This window comes from Homalodisca vitripennis, chromosome 3, assembly GCF_021130785.1.
Source record: "Homalodisca vitripennis isolate AUS2020 chromosome 3, UT_GWSS_2.1, whole genome shotgun sequence".
In the NCBI taxonomy this organism is placed as follows: domain Eukaryota; kingdom Metazoa; phylum Arthropoda; class Insecta; order Hemiptera; family Cicadellidae; genus Homalodisca; species Homalodisca vitripennis.
The window spans coordinates 27997827-28012725 of NC_060209.1; the positions used below are offsets into that span (position 1 = coordinate 27997827).

The window sequence follows — 14899 nt, forward strand, 5'->3', positions numbered from 1 at the left end:
ATTCAACTGGTGCAAGTTATGTCATTATAACTTCAACGGTTTTCGCATAATAATAACGGAAAGTTGACAGACTGCTGTGCCGTCTTTATCATAAGTAGTATTGATGAATGTCTGTGCCATCGGTCATCAATTGGAGGGTTAAATGGCTACGGCGTTGGAAGACAATAAACAAAATTACACACAGTACCCAGGCTTTATCAACCTTAATAGTAAATCAAACTACTAGAGAAAATTAAACTCACCATTTTCTCCAAGGAACCAAAACTGTTTGCAAAAATCCACTGAAGAGTACTGCGAAATGTTGACAATACGCCTCGCTCGGAGTTCAGGATTCAACACGTATTTACTGCCTGTAAACATTAGTTATTGATGTATTAATGAGGAAAGTGTCACTTGTCACTGTGTCATCCTGCGAGAGAAGTATGACAGCATGAAATGAAGCCAAGAGCTTCTCTTAAAGGATTCTCTCAAAAATGTACACATCGCTTTTTTCTTCATGATATTTTACGAAATATACTATACATTTATACCTCATTCTAAATTACTACTCATTGTAAATAACAAATTTCAACCATAATTTCAATTGCTTAACCCTTACAACTCCTCCGACATTGTTATTTTGCCATTCCAACAGTATGTCGGTTTTCCTTCCATTTACAGACTGTCTGCGATGTCTTCGATTGGTGCCGCAATCGTGCGACAATCTTAGGAACTAATACATCATTCTGGTCATTTAAAAATACCAGTCATTTTAAATATATTCAAATCAAATTTCACTAAAACTGTCAAAACAGTTACAAAATACTAAAATAAATGTTAGGGTTTGATAAAAATGAGGTAATGCAATAAACGTCTTGGTTTTTTTCTATTACTTTAAGTTGATTTACAGTGAATTAACATTTATAAAAATAGTTTTACCAAAAATGGTTTATAATTTTATTTAAAGCTAGTGTTATTTTGTAAGTCATATAAATACTTATAGAATAGGCTATATAACTTAATGGGTAAATTTTTATCTATATAAGTCTTTTTTTTTAACTAACACCAAAAATTACAAATAATGTAAATTTTTATAAACTGTGCACATACGTGAAATTTGTGCAACAGCACAATAGACTTTATTTTGGTTTTGTAACCAAAAAAATATAGTTAAAAATATTAATATTGGATCAGTATTGTTCTCTATTCAAACTGTTCTCTGTTCAAGAAAGCAACAAAACATGTGACCCCTGCCACCAAAAACTATAAAATAAAATGCTTTATAACTATAATTATTTTTAACACCTGAGTGGAGCAGTACAGTAATAGGATTCAGTAGTATGTGAATGTACATAAGGTTTTTAAATTAGTTAAGGTGTGCAACTTCCAGAAATTAAATATTTTTATTCAATTTAAATTTGAAACATAAAACTGAACAATTGTTTTGTGAATACACATAAAAATTTGAAAGGGGGACTTAAATATTAAAAGATATTGGGGTAGAAGCCTATACAAATTAGAGTGATTGTCATCCAGCAAACATTATTGTTGTCATCTGTTGTAACATTAGCAAATTAAAGATTTGTATACATTTAAAAAGTTAATTTTGAAATCAACCGCTTTTTTACATTCTGTACCTTGTATTAGACTAGATACAGACTCTATTAGCTTAAATGGAGAATTTGCATAGTTGGTAGCACAAATGTGACATCAGTATATTTATGAGTTTCACATCAATTAGTCTTTATTTATTCTAGCATCGTTTTGTTTGCTCTGCAATTAATATGGCAAGAGTAATTATTATGATGCTATCAATTATTATGCACTTGTTAAAACAAAAAATAAGTCTTTTAAACCAGTAAATGTTTCTTTCTTTAATATTTGGACTTCTCAACAAGGCTTAATAAATAATGCAACGCACTATAAAATTGGCCATTACCATTTTAAAATCAAAATTAAATCTTGTAAAAATATAAAACATTTAAATACTTAAATTGGCACAGATTTCTTTTTTTCTTATAAGGTTGTAAAAAAGCTAATTTGGTTTAAATTTGGCTTCATTCTTAACTAATTTTCAAAGATGTCTTGATAGTAAAATGTGGCATTTAATCAAATGAAAATGCACTTTACAGATTGTACAAAGTGTCTCTATATACATATTTTGGGATTTAAAACCTATTTTTCAAGGACTAGAATCTATCCTCTTCTTCAGATGTCAAAAAATTCAAAACATCCCAGTTAAATAAGATAAAATAATAAATAAATTTGCCGAAGAAATAGAAATAAGTAGTATTGAAACATAGATTACAAATTAGTGTATATATATAATATATATATATATATATATATATATATATATATATATATTAGAAATTGAAGTAAAGTTAACATTAGGACAAACCTAGAAAGATGGTTAAGTTCAATTAAAACATAAATTTTGTCTAATACTATTTTTTAAGGCCTCGACCACGATACCAGCAGTAAGCGGTTAGCTGTAGACAGAAGAGTGGCGACACTAAGTTTAATAATTGTTTTGGACATACAGGGAACAATTGACACTGACCGCGACAGATGTAAGCAGCTGGACAGCAATACATGGTGCCACTGATCCACCGCTCGCCGTCAACTCCAGATGTTAACTGCTGCCCAGCGCTCAGCTCATTCTGTCACTGCTGTGCATCATTTCAGACCAAAATGCCTTTCTAGCCCTTTCTTGGCTTCACTTGCTACAGCAAACTCACTATTTTATTCTCTACAAGGTTACTTATCGGGTTTGGTAAAAATTTCAACTGACATTCTGGTGTTCTAAAAATACAGGGTTGTATCTCTTCTCAAACAGCGAACAGATAATGATATTCACAGAACCAAAAGTCTGTTTATAGAGTGAACACTGTACATTACATGCCTGTGCAATCATCTAACACATGTCTATTCAAGAATAGGAGTTAGAAAACCTTGTCCGGAGAATCCATTTTGATGACTGAATAAAATTTAAACACAAAAACACTGCTTATATCATGGCCACTACAGCTTTGCTATTCTGCCACTTTACCACCAAGTACTTACCGCTCGTATCGTGACTGAGACCTTATACGCCAACAAATAATAACACTTGTACATGGCAAGCAGCACATTCTGAAAAATTATAAAACTACTATTTTACAGGACTATTCCTGCCACAGAAAAAGCACAACTTACTATGCCACAAGTAGTTAGTAGCACGTTCCAACATCCCACCTTCGCTGTAGTACACCTCACTGAACGAAACCATCAAGATGGACAGGCCTTTCAATATAGCTTGCATAGACTCGCAAAACTGTAATTGAACACAGTTTATCTTATTTTAAACGATTGTGATCCAACACATAATAAATCACTATTACAACTGTATTTTTATCATCATCTTGTATTCATTTGTAAGGGAAAACATGATTGCCAAAGAAGATATATATATATCACTAACCCGGCAAGTGAGAGATCTGGGTTCGACTCCCGGCGGAGCAAGTACTTTTTGCGATTCAATATTTATTGAAATTAAATAAGGCTATTGCCATTTATACAATTTAATGTAAATAAAAGTCGTTTGACAGGTATTTGGTCTTCCGATCATATGTTAGTTTGCTTATTTAAACGCATATGTGACAGATACGGCCAAATACAAAATAATTGAATCAGAAAAAGTAAGCGCTCTGTGGTGTAATGGTAGCACATTCACCCGGCAAGTGAGAGATCCGGGTTCGACTCCCGGCGGAGCAAGTTCTTTTTGTGATTCAATGTTTATTGAAATTATATATATATATATATGTGGACAGATACCTAGAGAATGATCAGAAGGATTTGGATGAAGGGAGTGAAAGCAGTATGGAATGGAAAAGGATAGGACTTACTGAGAGTGCTGGAAGTGATAAAGTGGGAAGGTGAGAGTTAGAGGGAAGTTTTTACTAATCCTATTCTGATACCCCAACAATAATGCAACAAGGCTCTTGTTGGGGAAATGATAACATTGATCTAATATTAGATGTTTACCACTAAGAGGTTGAGAGATTATACAACTCCTGAGGTTATCTGAACTCCTCCAAAAATCTTAAAGAGGGAAGGAAACCAGGAAGAAAGAAAAAGGAATTATAAACCCAAAATGTGGAGCCAGCAACAGGAAGAGTACAACTCTATAATCACAAAGTATATTATGGAGGAGGGCATGTTAAGGGATAAAATAAGCCATTCCGCCTTTCTTGATTAGGAGGTACTAAGATACCGTGTAACGATGTGTTCTTTTGTTTACATTGCTACTCCCGCCAACATTACAATCCCAAAAACCGCTTGATTTTATAATTTGTGAATATCACATTCAATAAATCAGTTTTTATTGTACTTTTCTGATTCGTAACAATAAAGCATTAAAATTTAGGGTAATCTACCATTTTACAGTTATACATACTAAATTATATTTAGGTCTCCAATGGGAAATTGAAATTTCTTGTAAAGGCAAGCTATTTTACATTATTTGTAATCTTTCCATAAAATATAATTCATAGTACAAATTTATAATAAAAAAATGTTATATTTTTTGTACAAAAACATGTAGAATTTAGTTTAAAATATTATTAAACTATAAGTTACTTTATGTTTCTCAAAAAGTGTTTTGTGATAAAAATATTTTACTAAAAAAAAAAAAATGAAGAGCGTACCTGGAAAAGAATTATTTTGTACCTACTTTCAGTTGTTTTCTAGTAGAAAATGTAAACTTCAAAGATATACAAAATTTTGTCTAGTTTCAGGATGTATAAACTGTTTTTGATTTGTACACAAAAAAACATAAGTCACAAAAATGCAAATATTCTAATCATACATACGATTTTTTTCAAATTTTCACAAAAAAATCATTTAATAAAATAAACCGTAAATTTTTCTTAATTTACATTAAAATTCGTACTAAAACTAGCAGTTACCCACAACTTTGCATGCAATTCCCTATTCAATAATAGGTACGTCATAGGTATATCCTTTATAATTGTAAAATAAACACCCCTGAAAATGATCGATTGTCTCTAGAAGATATTTCAATCACCTGTCAATTTCAGAATAAATAAAATTAAAGTTTAAAGAGCAATGTTTTGAGGCTTTGAATTCGGAGAGTGCAACATTATTTTGAGTACCTGTAAATATACAAATTTTTCTGTAACATTACATAATATTTTAATAAGTAGCTCAAACAATTTAAACGCTTGGAAGACAAGGCGAGTGGAGGAATACTAAGTCCGTAGTAATCTTAGTGTAAGCACATATGATGTAGTACCATGAATCAGAAATGGACATGATTATTATGGTATTATTTCAGTGTTCATTGCAAAGAGGTAAACAAAATTTCCACTGGGTTTAGCATGTGAAGAAACATTTCTGGTTTGAATCAATTATATTTCATACGGCATAGTAAAGTTTTCCTCAGTTCAACGATCAAAAATATATACATGCTCAGTCTGAGAAGTTTACTAAATAGTCGAAAATGTCTAATTTATTCCTAGACCCTAGTAACGTTTGCATTGTTACCCCAATCAAGAAAACATATACAGGGTGTATATTATGTCTGGAAACACCCAAATATATCCTTTAATAATTTAAATATAAATTTGAAACCTCTTACAATCGTGATAGAGATTGGGCATCTACTTTTTGGAACAATGTTTTGTTATGTCACACCAACGGGGGACGTCCTGCCGAGGGTATCGTGAATATTCTTAAATGGAAGCCTATACCTTGTGATACATAATTTTAAAGGTATTAGCTTACTGAATTGAATGCCACAAACCGCATCTCAAAGGAATTATTTCTATCAGAAAATAGAGCATTTTTAGTATTGAAAATTTACTGATGTTCAACAATGTAATTTTAACATGGTTCTTGCCACAAAATGTGTTACACTAATTTTTTAGCATTTTTTAAATGTTCAATTAAAATAAAATAAACAATTTATTTTTAAGCTGGTTTCATTAGTACAAAATTTACCAGTTTTTTATTACAATGAATAAAACTTATGAGTCACTTTCTCTGATTACTTATGAATCTGTACTTGGTGTTTTTCAGTCAGCAGGAAGGTTTAAAGAGACAAAGGTCACTAGCCTATGAGAAACATTATTGTGTTATTAATCATCTGGTCTACAGGTTTCAGTTTGTTGAGCAATGGAGCTTTCACTAGACAGGTCTAAGCTTGGGGAATTACAAATGGACAAAGGTCATATCATTCCTGTCGAGTTAATCAGTGTCCCTGAAGCATTGCTGTCAACAAGTTATCTAATTACAGTAGTTCAGTTTTTATTTGGCATTTTAATGGAATTGTCTGAAAGAGAACGAATTACTCTGTTGATGATGCGAGGATATGGCGATCATCAAAGATCTTTATCGGGAAGTTTGTAATTTGTTTAATGACACTTTCCCAGAAAGGAATCCCATAAGTGTTTTCAACAATATCAAAAACTATTGAGCGTTTTGAAATGACAGGGAGTGTACGTAATCGGCCAAAGTCGGGTAGGATACAATCTGCAACAGATGAAGAACATGCACTAGATGTTTTGCAAACATTTATTGAAGACCCACATACACTCGCTCAGAAAAGCTGCACAGCAACATGATATGCACCCTATGTCTGTGAGTAAGATTTTGAAAATTAATAAATACAAAAACCATTTAAAGTTCATTTAGTCCAACAGTTAAGTGAGATGATTTACGACAGAAGAGTTGAGTTTTGTGAACTTGTGATGCGCAAATGTGATGACAATAGAGATTTTCTGGACCAACATACTATTTTCTGATGAGGCAACTTTTTTCCTAAATGGCAATGTTAACAGGCACAATTGCCGTTACTGGGCTAGTGAAAACCCACATTGGATTACTGAGTCCCATTCACAGCAACCACAAAAACTGAACGTATGGTGTGGAATTTTAGGTAACAAAATTGTTGGACCCTTTTTCATCAATGGAAATTTAAATGCCGAACTTTACTACAATATGCTCCAAAATGAAATAATCCCAGCTATTCAAATTGCATCAGGAGAATACTTTGATAATGTATGGTTTCAGCAGGATGGTGCTCCCACCCCATTATGGGAGACAGGTAAGAGAGTATTTGGATTTAAGGTTTCCTCATAAATGGATTGGCCGAAGAGGAGAAATCGAATGGCCTCCAAGATCTCCGGATTTGTCACCAATCGATTATTTCCTATGGGGTCATTTAAAATCCAATGTTTATAGAAGAAAGCTTCATAATTTGGAAGACCTAAGAAACAGGATTATAGAGGAGATTGCTTTGATAACTGAAGAAATGTTAGGCAACTCTGTCGAATCATTTTACACAAGATTGGCTCATTGTCAAACCGTAGAAGGAACACAGTTCGAACAATTGCTTTGACACCAAATGCAGGTAAAACGTTTTGTTGTAAGACTTTTCTAACAGCATACATTATTTTTTATTTGTAATAAGAAATCAATAACATAAGTATTTCCATAATTGTACTGTAATAAAAACTGGCAAATTTGTGCTAATAGAACCAGCTTAAAATGAAATTTTTGTTTTATTTAATTGAACATTTTAAAAAATGCTAAAAAATTAGTGTAACACATTTTGTGGCAAGAACCATGTTAAAATTACATTGTTGAACATCAGTAAATTTTCAATACTAAAAATGCTCTATTTTCTGATAGAATAATTCCTTTGAGATGCGGTTTGTGGCATTCAATTCAGTAAGCTAATTACCTTTAAAATTATGTATCACAAGGTATAGGCTTCCATTAAGAATATTCACGATACCCTCGGCAGGACGTCCCCCGTTGGTGTGACATAACAAAACATTGTTCCAAAAAGTAGATGCCCAATCTCTATCACGATTGTAAGAGGTTTCAAATTTATATTTAAATTATTAAAGGATATATTTGGGTGTTTCCAGACATAATATACACCCTGTATATATAAAAGCATATGTGTTGATCTAAAAAGTATACTTCAGTCAAAAAGTGACTACTTTCTGCTAGTGGAATCTACTTCCGATACTGTAGTATCATTTGTATTGTTGCCCCGATTATAAAAATGCATATACATTAATCCAAATTTTTATTTCGACTAAAAATCTATTTCAGTCACAAACTGACTACTTCCTGCCATTTTAATCTACTTCCGGTTTAAGGTATTTCTGGTATCACTTGTCTGTCATGTGTGTAAAATTTATATAGTTTTTCTAGGGGTTTCACCCCTATGGATGATTGATTTTGTATGGAAATGATTTTGTTTTTATATGTAGCTGATGGGGGAAATGTGTGTCAAATTTGATCTTTATATGACATTGGGAAGTTGTAAAAAAATAATTCTTTAAGGGGTTGCAACTCCATTTCAACCTATATGGGTGGTTGATTTTTATTACAAATCCTTTTTTGTCTATTGAAAGCATAAGACGTGTGTCAAATTTCATTGTTGTAGTATATCAGGGAGTACTAGGAGTAGCAATCCATTTCAATCCCTGTGGATGTTTGGTTTTTATGAAATTTCATTTGCTTTTCTATTTAACTCCTGAGGCACATGTATGTCAAAATTTATCTATCTACAACATTGGGAGGTCAAAAAGATAAATAAAGTTCTTTAATTATTATATTATTGTTTTCTTTAACAACTGAAAATTGGTCAAATTTTGCAACTGTGCTTTTCCTTGTAAACATAAAAATTATTACCATTTTACTACCTGAAACCCATACCAGTATTTATTTTGTTTTCACTACTAAATTTCTTACAATTTGGATATTTTGGATTTTTTTAACAACTTATATTTTATTATGATGTGGATACTTTCATGTATTTTATTTTTTTCATATGTCAAATAAAAGAAACAATATATTATGTTGATTCATGACAAGAAAAATTATGTATAGCACTTTATACATACTGTACGCTTCATGTAAGATTTTTTTTATTAATAAAGGGACCTTGTAAAACCTAAAACAATAAGAGCACATTTTACGAATGTCTGATAGACACTTCCAGGGTTAAATGATTCTTTTTTATTTTTATTTGATTTATATTTTAGAAGTTGAGTTTTTAAATTCCATGGGTAATGGTATTATGTATTAATATATTTGGTAATTATATTGGTATTAAAAATATCGTTCCAAGCATGAAGAAATATAACTATTCTATTATTACATATTAACAAAGTAATGAAAATTGTCCGAAGATTTCTCAATTCCGAGTTAAATCAATATATAAATAAAAGTTTAAAACATTAACCCAACAAACTATACTCTTTCTATTTGAACAAACTAGACAAAATTTGAGTAATGTATATAATTTAGATATGTTTAAAACAATTTCATTTTGATTCTGCAACTATTGTTTCATTTTAAAATAAAGAACAAACAAGATATATTTTTAATAAAAATTTGGAAAATTTGTTATATCATAAAACATATTTTATGAAAGAAAAATTCTAATACAATGTAAATTTATGTGACATTGTATAATTGAATAATGTGAAGTTTTTTAAATGCTTTTAACAAGACCACATGCAAAACCAGGAAGAATTGCCTTTCATAGGTGTTATCCAGTTAACAGTAAAGTAGATGGCTTAAATTCTTCTGTTTATCAATACACAACTTCAGTTTACTAACATTACTGTTTTCTGTCATCAGTTCTAATCTTGTAAACCAAACACTAGTCCCAAGGTCATTTCATCACTTGTCTCATCAAATATTACTCTTCCTGTTTACTTTCTCTTTAACTTTCCACTGTTTGTTATTTGTCATAAAAGAACAAATATTAACATCAGATGCATATATAGTTAATCAAACTATAACAAACGCATTATTGCTTTAGAAAATTGTTAAAAAAGTGTGTGTGTGTGTGTGTGTGTGTGTGTGTGTGTGTGTGTGTGTGGGTGTGTGTGTGTGTGTGTGTGTGTGTGTGTGTGTGTGTGTGTGTGTGTGTGTGTGATTCTCACTTTTGACATCTTGAAAGCTATATTTGGTAAACTTGTAGCCTAATAAAGTCTAAATTATATTCACAAACACCCCTTCGTTAGAAACTTATTTATCATCATATTTTTTTACGATAAATTTACCTGAAATCCCAAACAAGTGCCGTAAAAACAGATTTGGTTAAAGCCAGGAGAGTCAGTGAGCAGTTCCTGCGGAGATCGCTCGTCCTTGGGGAACAAACAGCCGGGATCACTCCATGAAATTAAAGTCTTCAAGTGCGTCAGGATAACGCAAAGTGATGAAAGAGCTTGACTACATGTTTCTACCTCCCTGTAAATGTAAAAAATCTTCATAAACACCCATTCAGATTAGTTTCTACAACACATCTAAACTATTTCATTCAAACCATAAATAGTGAGATTAATTACCACCAAGAGAATCATTGCAGTAAATTTTCTAAACATAAAATAAAACAAATTGCACGGGATGTATTTGTTACACTTTAACTTCACGTTAGGCTATACATTTTCTAAATAAATTTTATCATGTTATAATTTATGTACATGAATAAGTTTTTGTCTTCTTGCTGTTGGTAACATATACTTTACTAAATTCAGTTGCAGCATTTCAAGTTCGTTAGTTTGAGATTTCATAAGTTTAATTTCAACGAAGATTTATGGAATAAACCACATCTATAGTATACTAACAACAAAACAACGAATAATATAAATAAGTGATTTTCGTTGTTTCTATACATTTCCCAATGCATTATGTAATAATGTTTAAAACAAGCAAAACAGGGCTTTAATGCTTTTGTTTTAAATACTTTAACCATTTTCTCACAAATGGCTATACTTTGCACCTTGCACATAACTATGTATTTTTCAGTTTCTTCTAATGCGATGATGGCCACAAGCACATTGTAGGTATTATGCAATAGTTTCAACCAACCCAAACTAATTCATCTGAAGAGGTGAAAAGTCCACTATATGAACTAGGAGTTACACTAGATGAGCAATATCCAGGAGGCAGCAGAATAGAAATAAAAAACACTTTGGATACAAAAATTGAAAATTATGCAATTACAAAAAGTATAAATAAAGGAACATGTTCCTTGTGACAAAAACAGGATACCAATAAAGCCCCATTGCTGGAAAATAATATGTTCTCACCTGATAATAATAAGACTTTTATTTACATGTGCGAATAATTTAGTCCTACAATCAAAGTTTTTCCAATTTAACATATAAACATTGAGATGATACTATATAAACTTTATTACTACACACAGGGTGTATTTACGAAAGACTGACAAAACGTTGGAAATGATAGGAAACACAAAAAGCAATTCCTGGATACATTAAGTTTGATCTCCTTTCATTTAGCAGAAGTTCTACAACCTGTTGTTGTAATTTGATATGCATTCTATTATAACCTATATTATTGTTAATGAAAAAAATATGGTGGCCATTTAAAACTGTTCATGCTAAATTTCACAACATTCTATGTAAGAACAAATAACTAAAGAAACATATGAAGGCAAAATATTTACAAGCTAATTACTAATGTAGGTAACTTGTGTATTATACGGACCCCACATATATATTTTTTTTTTAATCGGGTAGAGTAAGGTTGTGTTATGTTAAATTACTATCATGACAAAACTAACCTAACCAATGCAGAACGGGAGCGCGAGCCACTGTCCGGCGCCGGGCACATACCACGCAGCGACAGTACAATCATTCCATTGCCGTCGCATGCTGATTTGAGAGTTGTCGTCTACAGAAGAAAAAGCCGTGAGTTTTTACCAATCGCAAGGTCTGTTGCCTGTGACGATATTATGTGAAGGAGGACATGCTATGAAGTTGTATTTAGGCGCTCAATACCCTTGTTGGAAATGCAATGTCAGACCGTGCAAGAAGAAAGTGGGGTTTGTTGTCAGTACACTACACTTATGGCTGCTATTCTGGAGCATATTGACCCAGGTAGTACTATTATGTCTGACTGTTGGAAAGGATACAAAACCGGTGAACCGGAAAGTGCTGGATTTGAACATTTTTCGGTCAACCACAGCTACAACTTCATAGATGCCGAAACTGGGGCCAACACCCAGCGTGTAGAAAGAATGTGGGGTAGTGCGTAGTGGCACAATAAGGTCCATCATCTGGATACCTACTTGGCGGAATACATGTGGTGGTCGGCAGTAGCGGAGACCGGAGGCAATAGGTTTGATGCGTTGTTAGCGGACATCGTGGCCTTCTGGGATGACGCCAATACACACTAACCATTTTTTTCTCTCTGTTCATTGTTGTAAATACATTCACATTCATGCTACACATGTTTTTTCCTCCTAACTGTGCCTGATTTGTAAAAAAATAGGTGGGGTCCGTATAGTGCATAAGTACCCTAATGTATATGGATGATAAATTACTGAAAAATTATTTTTACCGTTTTTATGTAATGGCATGTAAGGAAATTTACAAAAGATTATGTTCCCTTCAAATTAATTAAAAATTCATTTCCTCAGTTATATGTCGTACCAAGATTTTAATACAATGTTCATTATAGATTTGCTACTGAACAAATCATCTTTCAATGAGCTAGTTTTGATTCTTTTACTGTCCACACAACTGATTTTTGTTTTTAAATTGATTTTCATAAAAAATGACAATTAAGTGTTTAAAACAAGCTACCATTTTGAACAGCATATTTTTATTTAATTCTGGCAGTAAATTATACTATAGTGGTAAGAACTTTTGAGAGCCCACTATCAACTCTGTCTAGGTTACATTTGTTGGAAAACAGCCTTCTACATAAACAGGCCTAGACTTATGTAATATTTCTGAAGGGTAGGGTACGATAAGCGGACCCGGTTTTTTATATCGACATTGGCAAACGATATTACTTAATCATGACCATCGATATAATCAATCGATAACGATTAATTATGTTTAACGATTAATTAAATAATCTATATCAATAGCTGTAAACACTCTCAAATAAAACTCTTAATGTAATATTTCAATTTTATATAAGTAACATTTGATTATTAAAAATGACATTCAATTTTAGAAAACTACGCGGGATTGCTTTGGAAGATTATAAGACAAGTTTGTCATGACTTCAACATGTTGGACTCGTGCGGAAAACCCCTTTATGTGAAATTGGTGGGAAAGAAACAACTGTAACTGTGAGAGGAGCAAATATGGTCGTCTTCAGTTTTACTAATTTTAGTTATAATAATTTGTTTGATCACTGTGAATATTAGATTCATATTTTAATTTAAAACATATGATGGTTATTGAGAACTATAGATACTTCATATCGATTAATAGTCTAGGATTTGAGATGCGAATATTAGGTATCGATTACATTCTTCGATATAAAAAACCGGGTCCGCTTATCGTACCCTACCCTTTCTGAAAATGTATGATTAAACCTCTCATGCCCAACACAACTTGCTGTAACAGAACAGTTACAATAAGCATATCAAACACACGACATCGGTGATGATTCCATTATAGTTGTTGCCGCTTATTATACTGCATCCATACACGACCATTTCCAACCATATCACACACTTTTTAGAATTTACATTTCAAATACATAAATACATTAAAATATTATGTAAGTTATTATACATATACATACTTTAGCATTTTAAAATTGCTCAATTTCATCACACAGTGCGACAATATTACTTACGGTTAAGGCTCCAGTTATTTGATTAACAAGTGAAAATGTTACCTAATTTTATGTAGTGCATATTGGGTTTAGTAGAGGCTCCAAAAATAAGGAGCTAGGCTAACAACCTTTACAATATTTCTAATAAAGTAAACTTTAAGCTAATTAACACCACAAATCTTTACAGAAATGAATTACTAGTTCAAGGTAAAATATAAAAATTCTCGGGAGACTAATTAAAAACACCTTTAGCCATCAGCGCAGAATACAGCAACATCTTCAGTGCTGCCCTGCACATATCCCTCGGGACAGTACCTATCAGGTGACACAAAAATTCTAGGTCTGATCACAAACGATTAATGCATTGACGACTTCAATTTCAAAGAAAAACATTGACAGGATCATACTTCCCATAGACTATTCATTCTTCCAGATGATTATTTTTTTCTATATTTAGACTACAAATTTGAGCTTTTAATTTATGCACTAAAATTCATAGTGTTAGTCACAGTTTTATGATGTAATTGGTACAGCCCCTAAACGCAATAAAACTATGTACATACTAGTAGGTTAGCACTACAATATTTTGCTAAAATTCTAACTTACCTCAAATAAGTTCCCTTCCTAAAAAAATATGAATTTCTATTTTTACATATTTGCTGGCAAGTTTTTTCACCATACAAAATGAATGCATCTACTACAGTGACAAAACTTCTGTAGCCATTTCCTTGGGTATTCTGGTTGAAATCATAGTATGGAGCAACTTTTCTAATTTCATCTACTATTGGATAGATAGAAACAACATTATTGTGGAGAGCTTTGAAACTCTCACAAAATTTTTTACCAATTGTACTTTCATCTGATTTGAAATATTCTACATTATTTAAGCACAATTCTTTCAACACATCATACATAGCATAGACTGAGTTGGAGTCTTCATTTTCTTCAAAACTTTGGCCGATCATCATATTCTGATAATTAAGCTGATTAAGGTCTTGACTATTAAAAACTGGGTCAAAATAAAATGTTTAATAAATAAGTACGATAATAATATTATGGCATGAGTTAGATCTAAGTAATTAATAAATAGTATATGATAATATTTAGAATATTGGAAATACTTTCGAAAATACAGGCCACAAAAATTATTCTTTAATAAACAGGAATTTTGCACTCTACTGCCATCCGTAAGTATCCTCAAATTAGAAAAGGCCCTGTCTCATTGTCCACACCAATACACCACAAACCTTGACATTTCTCTGGCATTTCACTGACGGATCGCTGA

General features: G+C 31.9%; 1 protein-coding gene across 1 annotated transcript in view; it reads right to left on the reverse strand.

Moving 5' to 3' along the window:
• LOC124356720 (hormone-sensitive lipase-like) overlaps positions 1-14899 on the reverse strand; it is a 45981-nt gene extending 31082 nt beyond the window's left edge. Inside the window, exons 1-4 of the mRNA XM_046807891.1 lie at positions 14221-14899; positions 10074-10260; positions 3178-3295; positions 243-350 (exon numbers count right to left, since the gene is read on the reverse strand). Coding sequence (XP_046663847.1) covers positions 243-350; positions 3178-3295; positions 10074-10260; positions 14221-14582 — 775 coding nt within the window. The 5' untranslated portion in view covers positions 14583-14899. The remainder of the gene's footprint in view (positions 1-242; positions 351-3177; positions 3296-10073; positions 10261-14220) is intronic.